At 38.8% G+C, this 22667-nt stretch overlaps 2 protein-coding genes across 3 annotated transcripts in view; both read right to left on the bottom strand.

Moving 5' to 3' along the window:
• Window positions 1-492: 492 nt before the first annotated feature.
• Window positions 493-22667, bottom strand: part of LOC136252545 (golgin subfamily A member 6-like protein 4) — a 42584-nt gene continuing 20409 nt past the window's right edge. Inside the window, exons 1-3 of one of the 2 annotated variants that reach the window (XM_066045022.1) lie at window positions 4334-4481; window positions 4165-4278; window positions 493-764 (exon numbers count right to left, since the gene is read on the bottom strand). In XM_066045022.1, the coding sequence (XP_065901094.1) occupies window positions 579-764; window positions 4165-4209 (231 nt within the window). In that variant the 5' untranslated portion in view covers window positions 4210-4278; window positions 4334-4481 and the 3' untranslated portion in view covers window positions 493-578. Of the gene's footprint in view, window positions 765-4164; window positions 4279-4333; window positions 4482-22667 lie in introns of those variants that run through there. The other variant, XM_066045023.1, reaches the window with a different exon arrangement.
• LOC136252542 (uncharacterized) lies at window positions 12788-19863 on the bottom strand. The gene is made up of 9 exons (XM_066045018.1): window positions 19155-19863; window positions 18861-19106; window positions 18687-18805; window positions 18481-18625; window positions 17498-17657; window positions 17109-17177; window positions 13852-13902; window positions 12947-13065; window positions 12788-12895 (listed from the first exon to the last, which is right to left on the bottom strand). The coding sequence occupies exons 4-8, from the start codon at window positions 18548-18550 to the stop codon at window positions 12948-12950; spliced, it is 468 nt and encodes a 155-aa protein (XP_065901090.1). The 5' UTR covers window positions 18551-18625; window positions 18687-18805; window positions 18861-19106; window positions 19155-19863; the 3' UTR covers window positions 12788-12895; window position 12947.

Below are 22667 nucleotides of genomic sequence, written 5' to 3'. Positions count from 1 at the left end.
ATGCAAGGATTACACAAAAAGCAAAGCCTGCAAATATGTAAACAATCGACACTATTAAAATGCTTACTTCAGTCAAACCACGTCGGAACAACGAAAGGAGTCGGGACGCCATGTTCTCACTGTAAGGGCTATGGGCTATGCTGTAAAAACCATTTAGTCTCGTGCCCAGACCGCTTTTTTTCTTGCGTGGGGGTGGGGACATTTTCTCCGCCCCACACGCAAAAGCGTTGAACACTTAGACGTAATTCTGCCTACACCTTTAGCTTTGGGGCGTTTATATAAGCTTTAGTAACAGTACAACAGGTGAAAAAGACTCAAAGGAGCCTGTAAAGCCTGATCTGTACAAAAAGAATTAACAAATTTGCAAACACATAGCAAAAACCGAGGCAAAACTTATATACTAAATAATTGCTAAGCCCCACGGGTTCACGTCAAGGTTCACCAGACCACCTAACTGTATTATTTCAACAACACTATAATCTATGGCAGAGGTCATAGCAAGAGCACTAGCATTTGTATATTCAACCAAACACATGTACTAATATGTGTGGACAACAAATGATATATAGTAACAGGAGTCAGTCATCATCCAGCAAGTCTTTCTTCTCCGATAGTTTCTTCTCATGACGTCGTTTCTTCTCCCTGTGCCATTGAAGTTGTTCCTCCAGTTCTTCTATGGCTTCATCATGGGTCTTTATTTCTTCCTCATGATGATGTTTTGCCTCCTCCAAATGTTTCTTGAGTTCATCAAGTTGTTGTTGTTGCTGTAGACAATAAACATGTCAGTGTTAAGGTAAAGTAACTGGTCAAATCACACAAACATTTTATTTGCTGCATTACAGATGTTAGCTCCCAATCACACCTTATGGCTATGAAACACTTGTAGTACCAACATAGCTGTCTACAGGAGTGTAGTCAGCTATCACCATCAACCATGGACAACTGAGTCTAATTCTAGGGTCAAAATCAATGCAACTACTATTCAAGGGAGGCTACTATTCAAGGGCAGTACTGTAGCAAATAAAATCTGTTATAGGAAGAGCATTTACTACACACTTCAGCTACTACATTTCATACAGTACTGTACGTTAGGGATAGTGTTGGGCAAGTTACTTTTAAAGTAACTAGTTGCATATTATATATTACTTGCAACTGAACTACCGTATGACAACAAATATTGGCGAAGCTAATATTTGGCGATTTGCTATAAAATTGCAATTGGCGAAATTTTAATTTGGCGAAATGCTCTCACTGAAAAATTGGCGAATGGCGTAAGTACGATGCTGTACTGGCTCGCTTTGACGCCGTATTGCTGCTCCAATTTCTTTCGTAGTCGCACCCACTTGCAGGATTATTTGCTGTCTGTAGGCATAGTCGCCCATTTATCAATGGCTGCACACGAATTCATGTCTGCTGCTGTCTGCAACCTTACGTGGGACCACACCCACTAATCGAGTATGATTTTTAGTCTAGTCAGTAAGCCACACCCATTTGCATGCGTGGAAACACGCTAATTTACCAGTTTCAGCAGTATCCACGAAGGTTTGTAAAAAGACCTACTTCAACAACTGCTTGGCCCAAGGTTTATTTGTATCTGTTTAATGTGTTTGTTTATAAAAAAAATCATCAACGAGTTTAAAAAATATATATATATTGACGAAATTTAAATTTGGCGGATTAGTGACGAATCGCCAATTCGCCAAATTTAGTTCACCGCCAAATTTAATTGACATACGGTATTTAGTTACAGTTAAATATTACCCATAAAATAAAGTAACTATAATAATAACACATAATTACTTTGTGTCCACAGCCTTAAGCACATGACATGATTGCGTTGTTGGACAATGTGCAAATCTGTAAGATGCTGGTGAATAAGCTTCATTCGGTAGGCTTCATTACTTTGTTGTGGCTAGGTGTTACTCAGTGGATTACTAACAAGATTAGTAACTTTGTTACTTGTAGTAATGATTCGTTACAGTAACTATATTACTTAGGTAACGCATTACATTTGTAAGTAAAGTAACTTGAGTTATATTACCTGTTTTTATAGCGTATTTCGTTAGTTAACACAAAAGTAATAATATTAGTAACGCATTACATAAGTAATGCATTACTCCCAACACTGGTTAGGGATCACCTGAAACACTACAAATTTAGTGGAATTTTCTACTGCCTGAGTGACTGACTAACTTAATGCTTTCAGACAAACACAATAATGTTACAAAAACAAGCATAAGGAATTTTAAGTTCGATTAGGGATCATAGAAAAAAGTAGGAAAACAAGGGAGGTCACAGATACACTAGTGGACATTTAATCCCTACTTCAGTCATGGGCATAGACTGAAGTAGGGAATAAAATAATGTCCATCTACAGGTGTAGGTGATTTCCCTTGTTTCCCTACTTTTTTTCTATGAACTCTTAAATTCCTATTTATGCTTTGCACCAAAGAATAGCAGATAAAACATCATGAAAGGTATAACCTCTGGACATACAATGTAGAAAAACTATTGCATTTTTCCATACTGAAAATACTACTACAGAATAGTATACACTTCTCCTTCCCAACAGGGGCGGCGGAACCGGGTAGGCAAATGTGGCAAATGTGGCAAATGCCTACCCAACTTTTAGTGGTAGCTATTGATCCATGTTCCAAGTCCACAGAAAGCAGTCTGGTTGCTCTAGTTTTCCAGGATCGCTTTTGGATATTGTCACTCGAGATACTCATAATAGAACAGTCAACGATACCCTAATAGAGCAGTCAGCGACTATTCATTTCATTAAAGTATATTTTAGCAGTTATAATATTGTTTTTATAGATGTGAAATTGTCTCCAGTTTCAATCTCAGACTGAAGCAATTTTTTGAAAATTTTCTATGTTTATGTTTCACTTTGAGCATAAATATTATACACAGTCAGGTGTGTAATTGGATTATTCATGTGTCATAGATGTGATGTTGAGTGTCTGATAACTGCTAGTAATATAGTGATAGTATTGCTATGGTGATATAATAGTTACTATCAATCATGAATAGTGATAGTTGTACTATTGCTCAGCTCTATATTAGAGTACACTGTTCTATTGGAGTATTAAAGTAAAAGAATAGATACTGGCTATACTGAATATTTACTTTTCTAACACTCCATTGATAAAAATTGTTATATATTACAGTTTTAATATTTGCACGCTCTACTGGGCTTTCACAGTTACCTCAACGTTAACTTCTGTTATCAACATTAGTGGACTAAGCACAGATATGCATAATTTATCATGGTAGTACAATAGCATATACTATCATAATCACAACTGTTACTCACTATCACAATAATTGATAGATCACAACTACCACTCAGCTCTACTCTAATACAGCTATCATAGAACCTTCCAAAAATAGAATTCTCAGGGATCCTCTATTGTTTTTAGCATTTTCATAAGATAGGGGGAGGGGATAAATTGCATGTTAGTCTTAGTAGCACCATACAAAGCATAATAATTTATCAGTATTGTTCAGTTAGAATGTTAGAGGTGGTGGAAGCTAAGTCATAGCTGAAGTCTGAATGATTGTTATGGGAGATAGTTACTGTATGGTAGACAAGTACAGGTATAGTGTACACAAGGTTCCAAATATTCAGTGTCTACATTGTGACCCAGTGAAGACAACCAACACTGATTACTCATATACAGTATAGCATCAATATTATATGTACATTCTTGGGTAGGAGGGAGGGGGAAAGTGAAAAGAGTACTCTCTGTATGCTTGTGAAATGCTCAAAATTATTAATGATCCATGATCATGATGCTTTAGTCTAAAAAATTCAGTATTGTAAGCTAAATATATAGATAACTGACACAAAGAAAACCTTGAAAGTTTTAACATGGATTTGAACCAGGGTATTTTTAATGTAAACCTCCCAAGTCACTGTTATTTTTGTAACTTAAAAGAAGTTCAAGCCTAAGCATACTTTTATGCAGGTTTGTATACCAGGAAAATAATGGCTTGAAAGCTGCCAATCTTATGATGAAAATGGACCGCCCTCTCGCATGCAAATATGCCTGAGTCCAGGACGGGAAACAGAATTTATTGGAGTAGCCTAATCTGGAAACGGGGAAGCCATTGAGCGGCCACTTAGTTACAAATCTGCAAATGAATAGTCATTCTTACTCTAGTCAAACGTGAAGATGCATCTTGATACAATCTGGACGCCATGTTCTCAGAGTGTGTTGGCCTATCTCCAGTCCCTCGTCCAGCCCTAACTTCGTGTTGAAGCTCGCAGACCTGTACTCATGATGATACCATATAATGTGCTAATCATAGGTAATGTATACCATACCTCTTAATGCTTCAACGAAATGTAGCCAGTTGGAGGCATATATCGCTTCGCCAGTTCGTCACGATCCTCGTCACGATCGAACAATCTTGAGTCACAACTCCAACCCACAATCACATATTCATGTATCTATGGCGACGTCTACAGATCTCAGTACTGCTGCAGGGGCTGCTGGGTCTGCAAATGATAAAGTTACCACTGATTTCTCCTCCTCCAGGACTGCATTTCTCAGTGTACTCAGCAAAGTATGTTTTAATATAGGAGTATAGTCTATCGCCTAGCTCCTAAGCGTAGAGGATTAGTTTACAGTTTTTATCATGGGGGAGGATATTGTACTCAAGGCAATGCCTCACTGGCCTTTGCTGTTTGTAATTCTAAGAATATGCCCTTCCTTCTGTGATTGATGATCATGTGTTGTTCCAATATGCACATGACACCAGAAATAAGTTCTGCGTTGTGCGCCGTTCATTGTACATCATTTTGGGTGATGCTGCCATGAGAGAATTGGCCAACCTCTTGTGTGTTAAGCGTGGTGTTTCTCGTGGAGTTGTGATGGGATGGTTGAGATGTAAATTAAACCTTTCTCTGAAGACAGAGATCTGCGATTATGTGTGTTCATGGTGCCCTGTCCAGTTGCTGAGGCACCTCATGAGGTGCCAATTGCTGTGTAGGTTGCTTAGGCTGACAATCAGCATAAGCTGAGTGGACTCCCTGCTTAAATATTGTAATAGAGGCTCTTATTTAAGTCCAGTGGTGTGACCAAGTTGTGATCCATGTAAAGGCTGGCTTCCATATAGCTGCAAACCATCTGCATTGTTGACTGAGTCAGAGTGTCTGCTCTCCTAACTCTTGCGGTGGCTCTGAATGTGTAGATGGTTGTACAGAGACCAGATATCATAGCACATCCACCTTGTGAATTGCAGGAATTACCTGCAGAAATTATCAAGCTTTTAATAAATTATCTTATCTGAACTATGTTTTGCTGGTATGGATTCCCTCCTTCCTTCAGTACCATGTAACTTGTCTTCAGTGGGTATGAAATTAGGCTGTTCACATTTAATCTATCACTTGCAAAAATGTGACCATATTATGACAGATCATGCAATTGGAGACATGAAGGGTGTGTGAAGATGAACTTTGAGGTTTACAGATCAGTAAACAATCCAGCATATTTTGGTTTACCAAAACATCTTGTTTTGACAGGCAGTTTCTACCATTTTAGGTATTACACTTCCTTATTAGGTTGTGATGTGCTCTGTATAATGTCATGTGATTATAACCTTAGTATGTGTACTACTACCTACATGTAAATATGTGTGTATGTTTGTGTGTAGTGTGTCTGTATCCCTATGTGATACATGTGATGTGTGTAGTGTTTGTGTACTGGATTATTTTTGCAAGGTGTAGAGTTTTATTGATTTTGTAAAGTCTGCTAATATACAAATTGTATGAACACAAAGAAAGGTTAACATTTATGTGTACTAGTGAAAATATCCACTTTGTGGTCATACACAATTGTTCACAAAACACTCTAATAGAGCATACACAATTATTGTGGCCTAATGGTGGTTGAGCTGTTTCAGTGATCATATTTCAACTTGAATGTAAACCACTATTTGTACCTCATGACCTCACTGATAAGATGACATCATTACACAGGCTCTTTTTGGTCCCATTTGTAAATGAGGTAGTGTCACTATACTGGAATACCTGTCTGTACCAGTCACTAATTCTTTCAACGAGTGACATTGTGGTTGCATTTGTGTAGTGTCAACATTGTGTTCTGTTAGTTGTTCTGTGTTATAACTAATTACTACCTGTTGTCGTCAGGGCATGTCTAACACTGTGTTCATTTTACAGCGCTAGAGCTGAAGAACAAGGAGAGAGATAAATATGGACAGTCATCCTAATGGAATAGGTGTAGAATAACGACATCCAGATGGATCAAACACGTCTTCTGGCTATCTCCTACTCAGGTTGTAACTCTTATTGAGAATGTAAAGAAACTTATGTAAGTTTGTGTTGATGATATGCAACTTTTTCTTCACTTTTATAATTACTCCATACTTGCACAGTTATTCCCAGTTCTGCAGATACCACTTGTATGTGATTGTGCACACCTTCACCTGTGAGACATGGTACAGCTTCTAGTCTTGCCCCAAGAGAATTTATCTGTGTTGACTCCTAACACCTGAGTAGCACACGGGTGTCCTAGTGTTGGGTGATATTGCATTTTTAGTATTTGAAACAAAGTAATCTAGATTTTCAATTTGATCTTGATATTTGTAACAATATGTAAGTGATAGTTGTAATATGGTAAATACAGTATGTATAATACAATAGTAGCTAAAAAAGTGAACATGTTGACCTCAGAGTTTAGCCAAAGATTATTTATCTGTAAAAATGTTTCCAGAAACACTAAATAAGATCAGGCTTCTGTAGATCCTTTGGCTTACTACCACCACCAGAACAAAACGAAAATAAGTCCAGGCAGGTAATTTAGTTTTCCCTGGCTTTAAAATTAAATTAACAGGTTTACTCATAGATCTGGTAGCACTGTCTCCATCACGCTCATCTTGGTTAGGTATAGCCAAGCCCAAAAATACCTTCAGAGTGACCCCAAACCCTTCCAACAAGTTTCTACAGAATTTTTAAAAATTTCTATTTAACAATTTTATTCTGACTAACTGATGCCTTCAGCCAAGCATAACTCGACAATGGATAAGGCTATGGGCTACTGTTCAACATCGCTTCATCCCAAGATGTACCTTTTCGCCAACCGCAGTACGTACAATGCACATATCATGGACTTACCATTGTCCTCCTTTGTGTTCAAGTTCTTTACACTGACAATGCATGGTGTTGATTTGTGACAGCACGATATGGCTTCCCCTGGCTGTGTCATGCTTTTCACCTGAATTTTCCGCAGCAACTGGTTTCGTTGCAGTATAGTTTCTTGCACTGTTCTTCATTTGTAATGCTGTGTAACGAGCAGAGCATAGCTACAAATGAAGTGTAATGACCACCTCACTTTTCAGTGTGTAATTGATTGTTGGGATGCATGTTCAGACACAAAATTATTTTACGGAATGCCTGGCACCATTCTTTCTTTTAATGTGTTACACAAGGATTCAGTAGTCATAATTGTGTTATAAAAAAAGTTAACAAACAAGTAGAATGAAAAATTAGGAATCTTAAGCTGGATTAGGGATCAAAAAAACAAAAAAAAAGCAGGGAAATAAGGAATAAAACAAGGGAGTCTGCCTATACCTACAGATATACTAGTGAACATGGAGAAAACATCCTGACCACCTGGTAGACTCCTGTAAGCATTTGAGCGTAAATCGGATGGCTGCAGGTTCGAGGCTACCTAGGTCCAGTCATGGATTTTTTCTCCTTTCTCCAACTTTTCAGACACACCTTATGTAACTAAAGTCTTTGAGCAGGCTGTAGGACCAGGTGTCCTACAGACCTTCAGCACTTGTGCTGTAAAGCATTAATTATACAACTAAGTACTAAGAATAATACGAAATGTGGTTAAAATTATGTCATAAATAATAACAAGAGTTCATAATATAAGTTCATAATATATATACTAAGGAGAGTATCCTACTCTTATATACCCCTGTAGAAGGGCGTATCGTGAAGTTATGACGTAATGACAAGAAGTTGTGGTTTCTGACTTACAAGCAGCCATAAAGTGCAAGAATCGTTAGCACCATTTCACACTTGCGATGCTCAGAATAGCCGTATTCGCGAATGGCCTAGCAAGAAACGCCTACTAAGCAGTCTTAACCCATGAAGGAACGATTGTAGTTTGGTGAGAAATGCCTTAAGCTGAGGATGATTTGGTTGCTAGCGACTTTGTTAGGCACGCGTTCAATCGATACCATGTTTAACTAATGACATTACTAATTATACAAAGAAAAACGGGCGGACTCAGAAGTTCTACGTCATAACTTCACGATACGCCCTTCCACAGGGGTAAATGAGAGTAGGATACTCTCCTCAGTATATATATTATGAACTCTTGATAATAATAATGAATGAAATAAATAAATAAATAATTAAATAAATAATTAATGTTTGGGAAAACTACAAGGCCTGTGAACTTACACTAACCGGGGCTCGACTCACCGGTGAACAAAGGCACAGACGTACAATAATTATGCCTGTTTGTGCTGATGACCTGAACGAACATGTAATTCTATATAACACTCGGCACCACGCCCATGCCCAGAGAAGATTAGCGACCACGAGCGACCATCCTCAGGTCTACCACTAACCTGTCTACTAATCGCTTGCGTCCAGATCTTCGTTCAGACAAGTGTCAGGTGCTGCTGTAAGCCTCCCAAGCGCCATGCCAGCTGCCAGTGCATTCAGGTGGATTATTAACAGAGGTTATTATTATTATTATTATTATTATCAATTTTGTCAAAAGACCGGGTTGTACAAAAGGACAAGCCTGTAGGCGTACTTCCCACACATACACACCAGAAATTACAAAAACAATGACATAAGCAAATACACCTAAAAAACAATAACTACTACAAGAACAAAAATAAATACCAACAAAAACAAGAACATAAGTATAGAGAAGATTCAAAAAAGAAAACGACGGAGGGCTAAATGGAACAAGGGTGGCTGTTTAATTCGCAGGATGGTATGGGGTATGGTATTCCACAGAAATGTGCTGTTCACAAAGAAAGAGTAACGAAAAGAATTAATAGACGATGTCACAGGCCGGATAGATAGAGGGTGACACCTTGTGGGAGCTTGGGACAACTGAAAATGTTCACTAAATGGTAAGGAATTCCTGTGGTGGAGACTATCATGAATGCAACAAATAGTAAAGTAGGTGTGACGCTGTTGAATGGTAGGCCAGTTTAATGCTTGGATGCATTCGTCAGAAGACTTGCTCCAACAATGAGATGAAGGAATCCACCTGCTATTGGAAGCCCAACGGGCAGCTCTACGCTGAACAGATTCCAGAGCATTGATGTTTTTAGCAGTATGAGGATGCCAAACTGGACTGGAATATTCCATAACGGGGCGGACAATGCATTTGTAAGCAGTAGATTTAATGGATGAAGGAGCATTGAACAGGCAGTGGCGAAGAAAATTGAGTGCTTTTGTAGCTTTAGCTGAGACATATTTACAGTGTTCATTCCAGTTCAGCTTTGTGTCAACTATAATGCCAAGGTATCGAATTACAGGATGGTGATAACAGAAGAATCTAGATGGTATGAAGGTAAAATTGAGGAACGTTTGTTGGAAATCACTATGCTATCACATTTAAGTGGATTGAGACGCAAGAGCCACTTCTTTGCCCACTGAGCTATACTTGAGACATCAAACTGCAACCATTTAACATCATCAGGAGATGAGATTTCCTTGTAGATCGTGACGTCATCAGCAAATAGTTTGACTTTGCTGTGAGATATAACAGAGAAAATGTCATTAATGTAAAGTAAAAAATGAAGAGGGCCAAAGACTGAACCCTGGGGCACACCTGAGGTAACCAAAAGGCACGAGGAAAATTTCCCATTAACTACAACACGCTGGCGTCGACTTGTTAAAAATGCAAATCAAAATATCACCAGTGATTCCAAGAGATTCCAACTTCAACAGTAAGCGAGGATGGGAAATAGAATCAAAAGCCTTTGCCAGGTCTAAGAAAATGCAGTGAGTACTACTATGCTGTTCCAGAGAAGTTGCCCAATCATTAACTGCCTCCAAAAGTAAAGAAATAGTAGAGCGTTTGTGGCGAAAACCAAATTGACAGTCATTAAGAAGGTTGTGTTGTTCAAGAACAGCAACAAGTTTGCAATGTATAATTCTTTCCATAACTTTAATAACAATGGAAGTTAGGCTTATAGGACGGTAATTACTTGTAGCATGTTTGTCGCCTTTCTTATGAACTGGAACAACATTGGCACTAACCCAATCTAATGGCAGTTTCCCAGATGAGAGTGATAGTTGGAATAGTTGTGCCAAAGAAGGTGCAAGAAATTCTGCACCCAACTTCAGTAAACGTGCAGGAAGTAAATCTGGGCCACATGCCTTGTCACACTGTAAAGAAATTAACTCTTCAAACACATCCTTAGCGGTAAATTGAATAGAATCAATGATGGATGGGTGAATAGACAATGATTCTCTCAGCCCTGGAATATCAGAACCGTCGTCAACAGTAAACACTGAACTAAAATAGGCGTTAAATGCCTCTGCTTTGCTGGAATCTTCAGTTAAATTCTCATCATTATGGAGCAAAGGTGGGATAGGAGAACGGTTTCCTTTAAAGGAGTGAAGCCATCTCCAAAATGGTTTAGGGGAGTCAAAGTATTGCTTAGATAAATTGGAAACATGAGCCTCGGTATCCTGTCGTGTTCTAGATCTAACCAAGTTACTAATTTGTTTATATCTGGATTTGATAACATCAGAGGTAGGGGATTTGACCGAGGTGTACATGTTTTCATGTTGTAATACTGTTTGCATTGTTTGTTTGTACTGTGTTTGTACCAGAAACAATAAATAAAATATTATCTCCTGTTGCTGTGAAGTGCCAATCACTACTGTAGCTACCATTCAGTGTCTGCACACCACTGATGTGTCATATCCATGAGTATTCCTTTGAAGACGCTGCCACCTTTCACAGCAATCTGCTACACATTTCACAGGAGATCAGTGATGAAAATTCGGATTTAAAGAAATACGAAAAACTCACCATGATCGGATGAATATTCGCTAAACACTCGGATAATCGCATAATCACTCTTTGTATACGCACGATTGGTCGGTAATAGTTCTTCATCAATGAATGAGATGAATATTCGGAAGGCGTTTCTGCATTGCCTTTATTTTTGATTATGGTTTACAATAATTTAATGAATATAAAGGGCGCGGTTATGCAGTAGTAGGATGGCCGCAAGAGTGCCAGCAAGTCGCGAGGCCAGTCGTGATCACGAAAGTCGTCTTCCTCCTTATTGCCCTCACTGCAGTGAGTACGTTTCAAGAGCTACGCATATTGCCACCGATTGAAGTGCTATACGACCACATTACCAACACGTGGCAGACCGGCTGTACCGATGGTGTTCCCACCGAGGCTTTGTCTGATGGACATGCTGTTGTGGACAGTAGTAGTGGGATCAGAGGACGTAAGTATATTTTAGGTTCTGTCCGCATGATCAGTGTTGCTACACTCGGTCTTGCTTCGCCTCCCGATGCTGGAAACAGAGCTACTTCTGTTGAGATAGCTAATCCAAACCCTCCAAAAGAATGAAACTTAATTACAACATTGTATATAAATTAGACAAGCCAACAACATCTTCCCTTACCCAGCCCATACTTATCTCATAAACTGGTGCACAAAATGTTTAGTCTGGAGCGGCCGCCCCTTAGCTAATTATCACTGTAAATGTTCTGGGTGATTCACCATGCCTTACACGTATTTCCTCTACCAATCCACATAACTCAGTTCAACTAGCAGGTGATTATTTTTGTATGTACTAATGGGCAAGTCCTGGAAATATCACAAATTCTTCACCACCGCCATGTGCATTCGACTGTTACTTGTAGCCAAAACCTGCCAATAAACGCATCTACAATGCCACAATATTATGGTGAAGTTGAATTACACTTATTTAATTAGTTGTATGCATACAGGCTGCTAATAATTTGTGCAACCTATGTTAATCATGAGTCCTAGTGTATATGACTGCAAGGTACACCCACAAATCATTTAAAGCATTGTCTCGCCCTTACTTGGCTTCAGTGTAGGCTTCAGCTCATGCTATACTCTAAATCTATCTCAGCCAAACTGCTTTATTTTCCATAGCAATGCTTTAATAATATGTACGTGACCCAGTCTGGGAAAAAGGCTCTTATCGTCTATCACAAGACACTTGATTTTTTGCCACACACACAAAGCTACATCACTAAACTATCAAATTGTACAGTCATCACCAGCAAGGATTCAGTAGTCTGCTTGTTCTGGCTGCTTTTGCTGAGTACTGTGGCAATCCGTATGACTGGTCTGTGGTCTTGATGAAGCACTGGCTGGCCAGCAGGTGGTTGTGTGTGGCTGTACAGCTCTGTGGCACTGAATAAAGAGCTGTGCTGTAATTTTGCTATGTTTTTGGCCAGTTGTATGCCTTGAATGGCTCATAACTTAGCCAAATTCATCTATATGGGACGCCATTATATATTTTGATAAGTTTCATGCCACCACGCCACCGCCGCCCACCACCCTTACGTAAAGTGGAAACAGTCACACCCCTTTTTTGACTGGTATGGACAATTAGCTACCATTTCATCCACTACCAATGCAATACAAGGAGCCTGTTGTTTTATGCCTTTTCAACGAATTGCATATAGATGTGCTAGTGCAGAACTTAGTATAGATTTTGATAGTTTAACTGATAATGTATTTGTTGCTTGCCCTATCAATTTAAAATATTACTTGTAATAAATTGAATTAAACGTACTTCAATAATTTAATGATATTTCGCATAATGTTCAGTCATTTATTCTGTAGCACAATCATGAGTGATTATATAGATTGTATTCCTATGGACATCACAAAAATATTCAGTAATATAACACAGTGATTTTTCTAACCTTATTGGGGAGTACTAGTGATCAAATCCACTAGCCTCCTACCTGGAATGCCTGGGTTGGACCTAGCTGGGTTACTTCTGCTTGAGCTGCCTGAGCTGTTGTTACTACTTCTACCTGACCTGTATAGACAAAAATGATACTGAATTTTTCTTCACACACTCACATGAGGAAAGTATGTATAAACTTTCACCTACCGTAAGAATATACAACTGTACCCAATGTCTTAATATGTGAGATGTGACTGGCTCTGCGAAAATCATTTTTATCACCTTATACAAGTATTGAGAAATGACAGTTTAAATTATCCAGAGTGTGGTAGCTTGAAGTTACGTGAACAAAATTTTCACACGTTTTACACCAATTACCTTTAAAACCATCCATCTACTGAACAAGTAGCCGAGAACCTAATTTCACATTTTAGATAGATTTTTCTTTACTGAGGTTGACCCTGGCACAGCAGTATCAGGTATATCAACAATGGGTGGTCGCAGGGCGGGGGGGTTGGAAATTTGCAAATAAAAAAAATGGCAGAAAGGCAAAGGGGTGAAATAGACCAAGTTATGGGCCACATTTGACTCGTAACTAGCTAAAATGAAAGGCAAGGAACAATACAGGTCAATATACAGTGTAACCAACACCGCAGAACTGTACAGCCACAGACGGCCATGGCCAGAGCTCCATTAGGAACCCAGAACATCTGTACAGATTGCCACTGGCCTTGGAAAAGCAGCCAGCAGAAGCAGACCACTTAATCACAGCTGTGAAATTTGATGGTGTATTCATATAGCTTTATGTTTATGGCAAACAATCAAACTTCCTGCCATGGGCATGCAATAAGCCCGGTTATTGCAAAGCCAGTCACATATGCTGATGTGTGTATACACTGTATGTATGTATGTAAGTACCTGGTAGGAGTGATTCGTAATTCTGTGTCGTCAGGAAATTCAATCATGTGTCTACAAACAAAAGTTGAGAAAATCATAATTTACTGTACATACACCTGTACATATATACAAAATAGGGTGGTTGGCAGCTGTCGTTAATGTAAACATTAAAAGGAAAGTAATTACTCCTTTAGCCTTGAAGTTAAAAAAGTGTTCCGTTAAATGTGAACGCCACTATAGTGGCCCTTACTACACGCATGCATTCAAACGCATGGATCTTGTCAGGAGCTTATTGAACACTATGGACAAGGAGCACGTAACTCTATGAACAGTGAAATTCAAACATGGTGTCCAAATACTAATAATAGTACATTCATTAATTTCCTTATAAGGATACTTGCAAGCCGGATGCCAGAATACATCATCCTGGTGATGTGTGACATAGCTGAAGCAAATGAAGGAATACAAGCGATACGAAACTCGGTCGCTAACAGACCATAACACCCTGACAAGCTTCTGTGGAGTTGTCGCTCTCAGAGGTGAGTTTCAGAGCATGCTAAATGTGTTAGCTGTCAAGGAGGCAAACAAAGTGGTAATGGCACTTGCTGTCGTTACATACCAAGTTTCCTCTACAAACTCTAAAAGAGGTCGGTTCACTTTCAGTAAAATAGCATTCACACTAGTTTTTGCATAATTTTTGCACATTTGGCAACGTACGTAACTTTCCTTATTAGGAAATACTACTATTAGAATTAGTATGCCATGTTTGAATTTTGCAAAATAATCTCGTAAATGGAATATCCTATGCACAAACGGATTTTACCACATTACTCTGTGGTAAACGCCCATTATCCTGGTCTTTGATTGGAAGCACTATGATACTCGAGTGCGATGGGAGAGCTGAAAGAGGTTTACTGAATTTCTGCCATTCCAGACTGAATTTTTTTCTTCTACTTTTTAATATTTGACAAAAAACAAGCAAAAGTTAGTAATGTTATATATCATTGTAGGTCCGTTTATGGGAAATAGTTTAATGTTCACCATGATGGAATAGGTGGTTCTGACAAGGAGTAACAAAAGACAGAGTCTGGTATGTCAAAACGTGTATTTTAATAAAATATTATTTTGTCTTTAAAAACAAAAGCAACTATAGTGGTGTTCAGGGCCAAAGGTTTAATGTGTTAATTAAATAGTGTGGTACAAAACTGAGCACTCTTTCAATTTACAATTTGAGAATACTTATTTGTCAGCATTTCCTATTTCACCAAATTAAACACTCGTGGCCTATGCATGCATGTCTAAAGCCTTCATAATGGCTACTGCAAAACAGTAATAAGAACAAGCGCAATTGTTACTAAGCAACAGGAATAATAATTTTAAAAAAACTAACTATTGATGCGACCACACCCCTTGTACATGCAACTGCTATGGCCCAAAATAACACTTATCTTAACAACTATTTAATTACCTTAGCAACTATTACAAAGCAACATGGATCACCATGGTATCCATATTGTTATTGGACTTGTGTTTCCATTCCACACTGTTGTACTGTATCATATTTTACGATAGTACTGTATAGTAGGGACGACAAGAGTGTGAGCATGGTCCAAAAAAATAAATCAACCAAACACCATCTTCAAAAATCCTTCATGGCTACTTGACAGTATTGGTCAGGTATAAAGTATAAACAGGCCCAAACGTGTCTTCAGAATTACCGGAAGTGTTTTGAATGAGTAACTAAAAAATTTTAAAAATACTTTATTTTAGCGAATTTTCTACTGCCTACCTGCCTGCCTGATGCATTCAGCAGGTATAGCAGAAAACTGGCAACAACTACAGCCTTACTTCTTTCACGAAAACACTTCGATTTTCACAGAGAACTAACCTTAGGTATTTTAAATATCCTACAACGTACATGCTATTGTCTTAGTGATTTTCCTTTGATCCTTCTTTATTGTGGCCACTACTTATGCATCAGTAGGGATTCCATGTTTCATTGTGCCTCAACATATTAGAATACACATGTTCAACTGCATGTGCATATTATATCGCACCAAAACACACTTATGATTTCGATGTTCTATTATGCAGCACGGATACAGGACCTATCTGTATTGTCAAGAAGTATACATATGTAAGTGATTAATGTTCAACAGACTAAATGATGTGTGCATTAAATGATAGAATACAAGTCTGATTCTGTATAGTCAGCATACAGCTAATATAGCATTATTACACTGGCCCTGCTACTGAATCATGTGTTAAAGGTGTCTTTTATATAATCTTTCAGTGGTCTGAACCTGAGATTTATACTAAAATTATTTTTTCCTTTGTTGAACCCATAGGTTATATAGCTATAGCTACTTTTCCTATGTCCCAGCAGTAGCTTTAGTAGCTAGCTATATCCTTTGTAAAATAACAGCAGATAGCTATCACATGTAATGTTTACAAAAAAGTATACAAACAAGCATAAGAAAAATTAGGAATTTTCGGCATGAGTATGGACTACAACAAAAGCACAGAAACAAGCTGCTGTGATGAAACGCAACTCAGCAGCTGGGTGTATGCATTTTAATCTCTACTTTAGCTGTTTGTTGTGCATGGCTGAAGTAGGGATTAAAATGCATATAGTACATTCAGCTATTGACTTGCGTTTCATCGCAGCGGCTTGTTTCTGTGCTTTTTATTGTAGTCACTACTCATACCAACAATTCCTAATTTTTTCTTATATTTGTTTATACAATAGCCTACCAAATTATTATGCATTATCAAGGTACCTTGACATAACACTTCGACTAAATGTATTTTGACACATAACACTTTAGCTTTTGGTACTCCTTGTGAGAAACACCTACTCCATGGTAAACATCAAACTATTTCCTACAAACAGACCTACAATATCATAACCTTTGTTTATTTCTTCTATTCGTTTTTAGAGTTAAGAGAAAAATCCACTCCAGAATAATGGGAAATCTATCAACTTATCTCTTTTCATGCTTGAGCATGGTAAAAAAAAAGCTCACACAAATGGTGCAGAGTAACGTAATTAAATCTATTTACGAATAGAATATTTTGTTTACGAGATCCATGACTTTGAACAAACATGTGTAGTGAGAACCACTAAGTGGCATTTGCATTTAACAGAACACTTTTTATTAAAAACTTCGGGGCCAAAGGAAGCAATTCTGTTGGCTAATTGCTTGACATACACTGTATATACAACACAATACACATGCACATATACATATGACACTCATATTGAAAATTGTGCGTACCCAGATGAATTTATGATATCTGTAGTATCCATTTCATCATGTTCAAGATAATGGTCATCATACTCCCTCCTACACAAAACAATACAAACAATACACACACATATATATGCACCACACTGCATGGGCAGTTCAAAGGCACCACCAGTGCCATGATTTACCCACTGACAGAACAAAGAAAATTGATGACTGAAGCAATACACACTCTTCAGCTACAAAGTACACTATAAATTACAGAGAATCTCCTTAAATCAAATAAAATTATTGTAAAGGCTCTAGTTCTCCTTTCCTGTTATTAACTCTTGGTATACCATGACCATAAATCAGAGTGCATGCATGAGTGTCAAAATAGCTTTTCTTATAATCACAATATTGTGCATATTATTGCATACCGGCCTTCATCTTGCTGCACAACTGCCCACTGCACTGGCTGCAAAGGAGGTGGCAGGGCAGACAAAGTGCTGTCAACTTTGGATTTGCATCTAAACCTCCCAGAAATGGTGTCAGCTTCAAGTATACGTTGATCTAACGTTGCCTTCAACTCTTGAAGTTCTGAGTAAATAAATTATGTACAAGAGCATGTTGGAGGAAATGATTAAAATGTCTATAATTTAACGCTGCTAGTTTTGTTTAGATCACAAAATGAGAATATGTAGTAGAAATATGGGAGAGTTTCACCACACGTGCATTACAACAGTGACGTAACTACACTGGAGCCCACTGGGCCTGTGTCCCACCTCCAAATAATCTTATAATTTATATAACTCATGTGATCCAAGTGACAAACACCCATTGCACTTTAAGGATGGCTGTTGTTAGCCATGCGCTTGTCTTAGCTGTTATTTTGCCAATAACACCATGTAACCATTAATACCCAGTACCACATGATCCCGAAGAGGGAAACTAAGCATTGCTACTGAAGAAGCTCGTAAATTAAGAAGTCAAAAAGATTACTTTTTCATGCTGAGGTGCTGATTCCTTGATAGATAAAAAAAAAATCTGTTGATCCAAGTGATAAAATCAAGTTAACATTTCTAAAGTAATGAAACATGTTTCCACTACGACTTAGTATAATTGTCAACATTGAGCTGATGAGTGTGTGCATGGGTATAAGAAAATTGGACCAAGAGATGATGCACATTCCTTTTAATGCTTGCTATGATCAAGATGAGGGACCTGCATATTATGGCACAAGAAATTAAAGTTGCTTTTGATATTGGATCAAGACTATCCAGAAGAGTATTGTTGAAGCGTAAATAAGGTATAAATGCATGGCCGTGATCATGCAATAGCCTTAGGTTGTGTCAATAAGCTGTAGAAACAGCTGTATTTACAACCGAGTTGTGGGTCCCTTAGTAGCTGTAATCAAACTTACCATCAGATGCCCAAGACAGCTGATGACGTCTTACAACTCCCTCCACTTCGTCATCACTCTCCTCTGTCATATAATCATCACAGAGCTGCAGCCAAGCAATGCGCTCTTCTTCCGTCCGTACTGCTTTAAATCATCGACAATAGAGCTAACATATATATATATATATATATATATGAATATGTGGACGATAGGATTAACATTTGTACCCTTGATCTCATCTGCTTCTTCTTTGCTTTATTCTTATTTTTTGTAACCTGCTCCTGTCATGCTGGCGATGAATCTAAATAGCACTTTCTTTTTGTTTCATGATGTCTACGGATAGCACCTAGCAATGAGAAATGAGAGGTACATCTTATATCACTAAAGAGCAATTAACATACGATTGATTTCGAATTCACTAAACTTTGGCTTCTCAGCATTCTCACTTTCACCCCTTATGTGCTCTGTAAGCTGAGCAGACAAGGTTGTTGCTACCCTGCGGTTATGGTCACTTGTAAACCTACACATGCGGATGACGTATGATCAGATCATACAGGTGTCTATTTACAGACAATAAATTTTTACTTCTCCTCTCCCTTGAACTTATGTAAGGGGTCTTGCTCACTGTGCAACAGACGAACTTTCCTCTGAAATAGATTAAGGATATCATCATACACATGGTAAAAAATACTTACCGTCAAATCTTTTGGCACCTTTTTGCTTCTTGAGTGTTTCTCAACTTCAGATTGCTTGTGTTTACTTATCTCCCTCGCCACCTCCTTAACCTCATCCTTAACATCTTGGGTTTCTTTCCTCAAAAATTGGACTTCCTTGCTCATCCTAGCAGTCATTACTAGAAGCCCGTTGTTCTGTCTTTGCAATTCGTTGTAGGCCCTGAGCAACTCTTCTTGGTCAATTTCAGGAGCACCATTGCTTCCAGTCAGATTGAAGTTCGAATTAGGACAAGGAGAAACCGCACTCAGAATACTGCGACGAGTACTTGGGGTTCGAACAGGAGGGACCAATGGCCGATTCTGGTTCAGCCTTAACCCCGAGTAAAAACTTTCTGCCATAACTGTTCGACAACGTGCAACGAAGTGTTGATGGGTGACCGCCCGCCGGGGAACCTCATGATCATTCCTTCACTACTTGCTGCCCATTAATGTTCGATTGTGGTATGTGTGACTTTCGCTCCTCCTCTATGTTTCTGATTACGTTCCGGTTTTAGATAACGCCGTGTCTCACTGCAGTGAGATTACCTAAGTAGTCATTGTGGCTCAGGTTAGAAATCTTTACGCGTGCCATGGACTCATGCTTCCTACGCCACTAGCAGATCTCTCGAGATCTCTCAACTCTCAAGATCTCACCTTGAGACTCAAGGTTTTAAGATTTTTCAAGGTCAAGTACAAAGTTTAAGTGTTTTCTCAAGGTAAAGGAATTTTTGTCACTGTCACACTACAGATAATGTAAGAAAACTGTTGAAATCACTCTCAGATTCAATCTCAGAGGATCTAATTTTCAAAGTTTTTCTGGGGGGAGGGCATGATCCCAGATCCCCCCAGGCTGGCATATACTTTGCATACTATAGTGTGCTTATGGTATACCATGTAGTATATATATATTGGTAAAACATCTTCTGAAAAGGGTTACCTACACTCCAGCCCCTTTATGACCTCTGATCTCAAAGTTGAAATTGATTCCAAGTTGAGAGGTCTGCGTGACTAGTACTGTGCATGTAGTGTGTGTTAATGCTTCAAATGCTGTTACAGTATATGTACAATAATTTAAGTATTTATGAGTACCAGCAGTTACTGCCGACTGCAAACATGGTGAATTACCTACTTACAATTGCACATTTTGTAGTGTGTGTGTGTGTGTGTTACAGTATGGAGTTGAGTACGGTAGTGGTCGGTTGCTCTACTACCAGTGATCTTATCATACACAATGTCACCTCTTGTGAATTGCCATTCTGTCTCCACAGCACATCCTACATCTTGAATGTAGTCTAGTAACATGGACACACTTGCTGGTCATTTATATTACAAGTAGTAGATCACATGATAGCTTTAATAAGAGTAGAGCTAAGTGTTAACAAGGACAGTATACTGGCCGGGGGAGGAAGATAATCAGAGTGAAGATGAGGCCTTGTGTGAGGGGACATCATTTAACTGTCATCTATCAACTAAACCTGCCTAGAAAGTCCAGTAACATGCATGCCTAGAAAGTCCAATAACCTGGCTAGTAAGACCAGTAACCTGCCAACTGTTGTTAGTGGTGTACTATAGAGCTATTTGCTATTGTTACCATATATAGCTATTGTTACAGATGGAGCGAGGGAGACGATCTGCTCCATCACATTCAATGCTGTATACCCTACAATGACAGTGACTGGATTACTCGGTCGGGGTAGTCCAGCTCATCTTAACAAGCCTCATCTCTGGAGCATGTTTTCTGTTGACAAGTATATTATTTCATCATGTGATCTTCTATAATGTCATCATCCAATAACAGGTTATTACCATCACTTAGTGAGTTGAACTGAAGACCAAATACAGGTAAACCAGCTGATCATCCTTGATTGGCTAGTTAGTACTGTTACAGTACCATGAGGAAAACTGCGGTACACACCACTGCTATAGTGGAGATGACATTTGGAGCATCACTAGTCGGTCTACCAGTTAGTGGTATACAACTACAAGTTGAGATTATGAAGAATACTCCCCACCCAATGGTGAGTTCTCAGCTCATCATAACAATCATCCTAGTACCAACCTGTATTGTATTACAGAGCATTCCAACTTCCAGAGTTGAATCATCATACTGGGCTGGTATCGGTTAACTTGGAGAAGGATGAGGTGAGATAACCAGTTACCATGGTCCTAACTGTGTACACTGGATTGACGAGAATCAGCAGTGGTTATTGGCCAAACATGTAACTCCGCCACATATCAACAGCCAGCACAGTACTGTATCAGTTGTGGTCCCTATCCATTGTAGCATGTTTTTGTTTAGTTATTCTTTCATGGACTGACAACCCCAACTGATCTACCTTATGTCATGCTTATACCATCATCATTTCTCTGTTGTACCTGTTGGCTGCCACGCCTTCCCTCAATAGGTAAGTCATGTGACATCACATGAAGTCACACAACAGGTATATGAATTTTACAACAGGAGGACAAAATGGTGACCAACACTGCACCACTCAACCAACTCCAAGTCAGTATATTAGTTTTATTAGTTTACTATATACTATACTATAGTAGTCCACTATTGTATTGTATTCTCACAGGGATAAGTGTGATCAATCTTTACAGCTGATGTCCCAGCCAGAAGTAGTACTGGTATACAGATTGTGTTCTCCCCACAATAGGTTAAGGCCTATATTGTGAGTAGTGACGCTGACCAGAGGGAGGTGTCACCAGTCCTCTGCTACAGGTAGAGCTACTAGTACAGTTCAGTCAACATACAAATGGATCCAGTCTATTGACTATCAACCAAGTGAGTTTGTGTGTGTGTGTGTGTGTGTGTGTGTGTGTGTGTATGTGTGTGTGTGTGTGTGTTGTGTGTGTGTGTGTGTGTGTGAGAGAGAGAGAGAGGTGGCAGCATAACCAGGTGGTTAGGGCATCAGCCCAGTAAACAAAAGGTTCCAGGATCAATTCCCAGCTAGGCCAGTATGGTGTTGTTTCCTTGAGCAAGAAACTTTACTCCTACTGTAGGTTACTAGTCCTGTCCCAGGAGGATTTGTTTGCACTAGACTCAAGTTCCTGAGTGGTATGCAGGCATCCCATTTGCTGGGCAGCAATAGCTGTGTTTCGTATGGCTGCTGTAGTGTAGTGCTTTGTGTGCGTGTGTGAAATTACTAAATAAAGTGTATTGCTAATTTAGGTATCCCAGTGATTGTATACATTTTCCTCCTTTCTGTAGCTCTGATTGGAACTGATCATGACAGACAAGTGACATGCCTGCACATTTTTTATAATTACAATATCAGCATATAATTGGGAGCTGTGTGGAACTGTAATTACAGAGCAGTGTGTCAAGAATTTAAATATGGATTTTGCCATATTTTAGCAGATCTGTAAGAAGTGTTCTTCAGATAAATTGGTTCATGTAAACATTGTAGCAGACTTCTGACAAAAAGGCAGCATCCCACAATTCATTTCTTATTGAAGGAAGTTTAAAGCCACCGAAAGAACAGCTGAAGG

The sequence above is a fragment of the Dysidea avara genome, chromosome 4 (genome assembly GCF_963678975.1).
Source record: "Dysidea avara chromosome 4, odDysAvar1.4, whole genome shotgun sequence".
NCBI classification, from domain to species: Eukaryota; Metazoa; Porifera; class Demospongiae; order Dictyoceratida; family Dysideidae; genus Dysidea; species Dysidea avara.
This window is presented reverse-complemented; position numbering and strand designations above follow the sequence as displayed.

What these genes read in the sequence shown, in the direction of transcription:
- LOC136252542 (XM_066045018.1), bottom strand. Translation starts at nt 18,550, where the DNA reads ATGACAGAGGAGAGTGATGACGAAGTGGAGGGAGTTGTAAGACGTCAT. An exon ending in GTGCAGCAAGATGAAGGCCG is followed by an intron (nt 17,178 to 17,497) that starts GTATGCAATAAT and finishes TGTTTTGTGTAG; the next exon opens with GAGGGAGTATGATGACCATT. An exon ending in TTACGAATCACTCCTACCAG is followed by an intron (nt 13,066 to 13,851) that starts GTACTTACATAC and finishes TTGTCTATACAG; the next exon opens with GTCAGGTAGAAGTAGTAACA.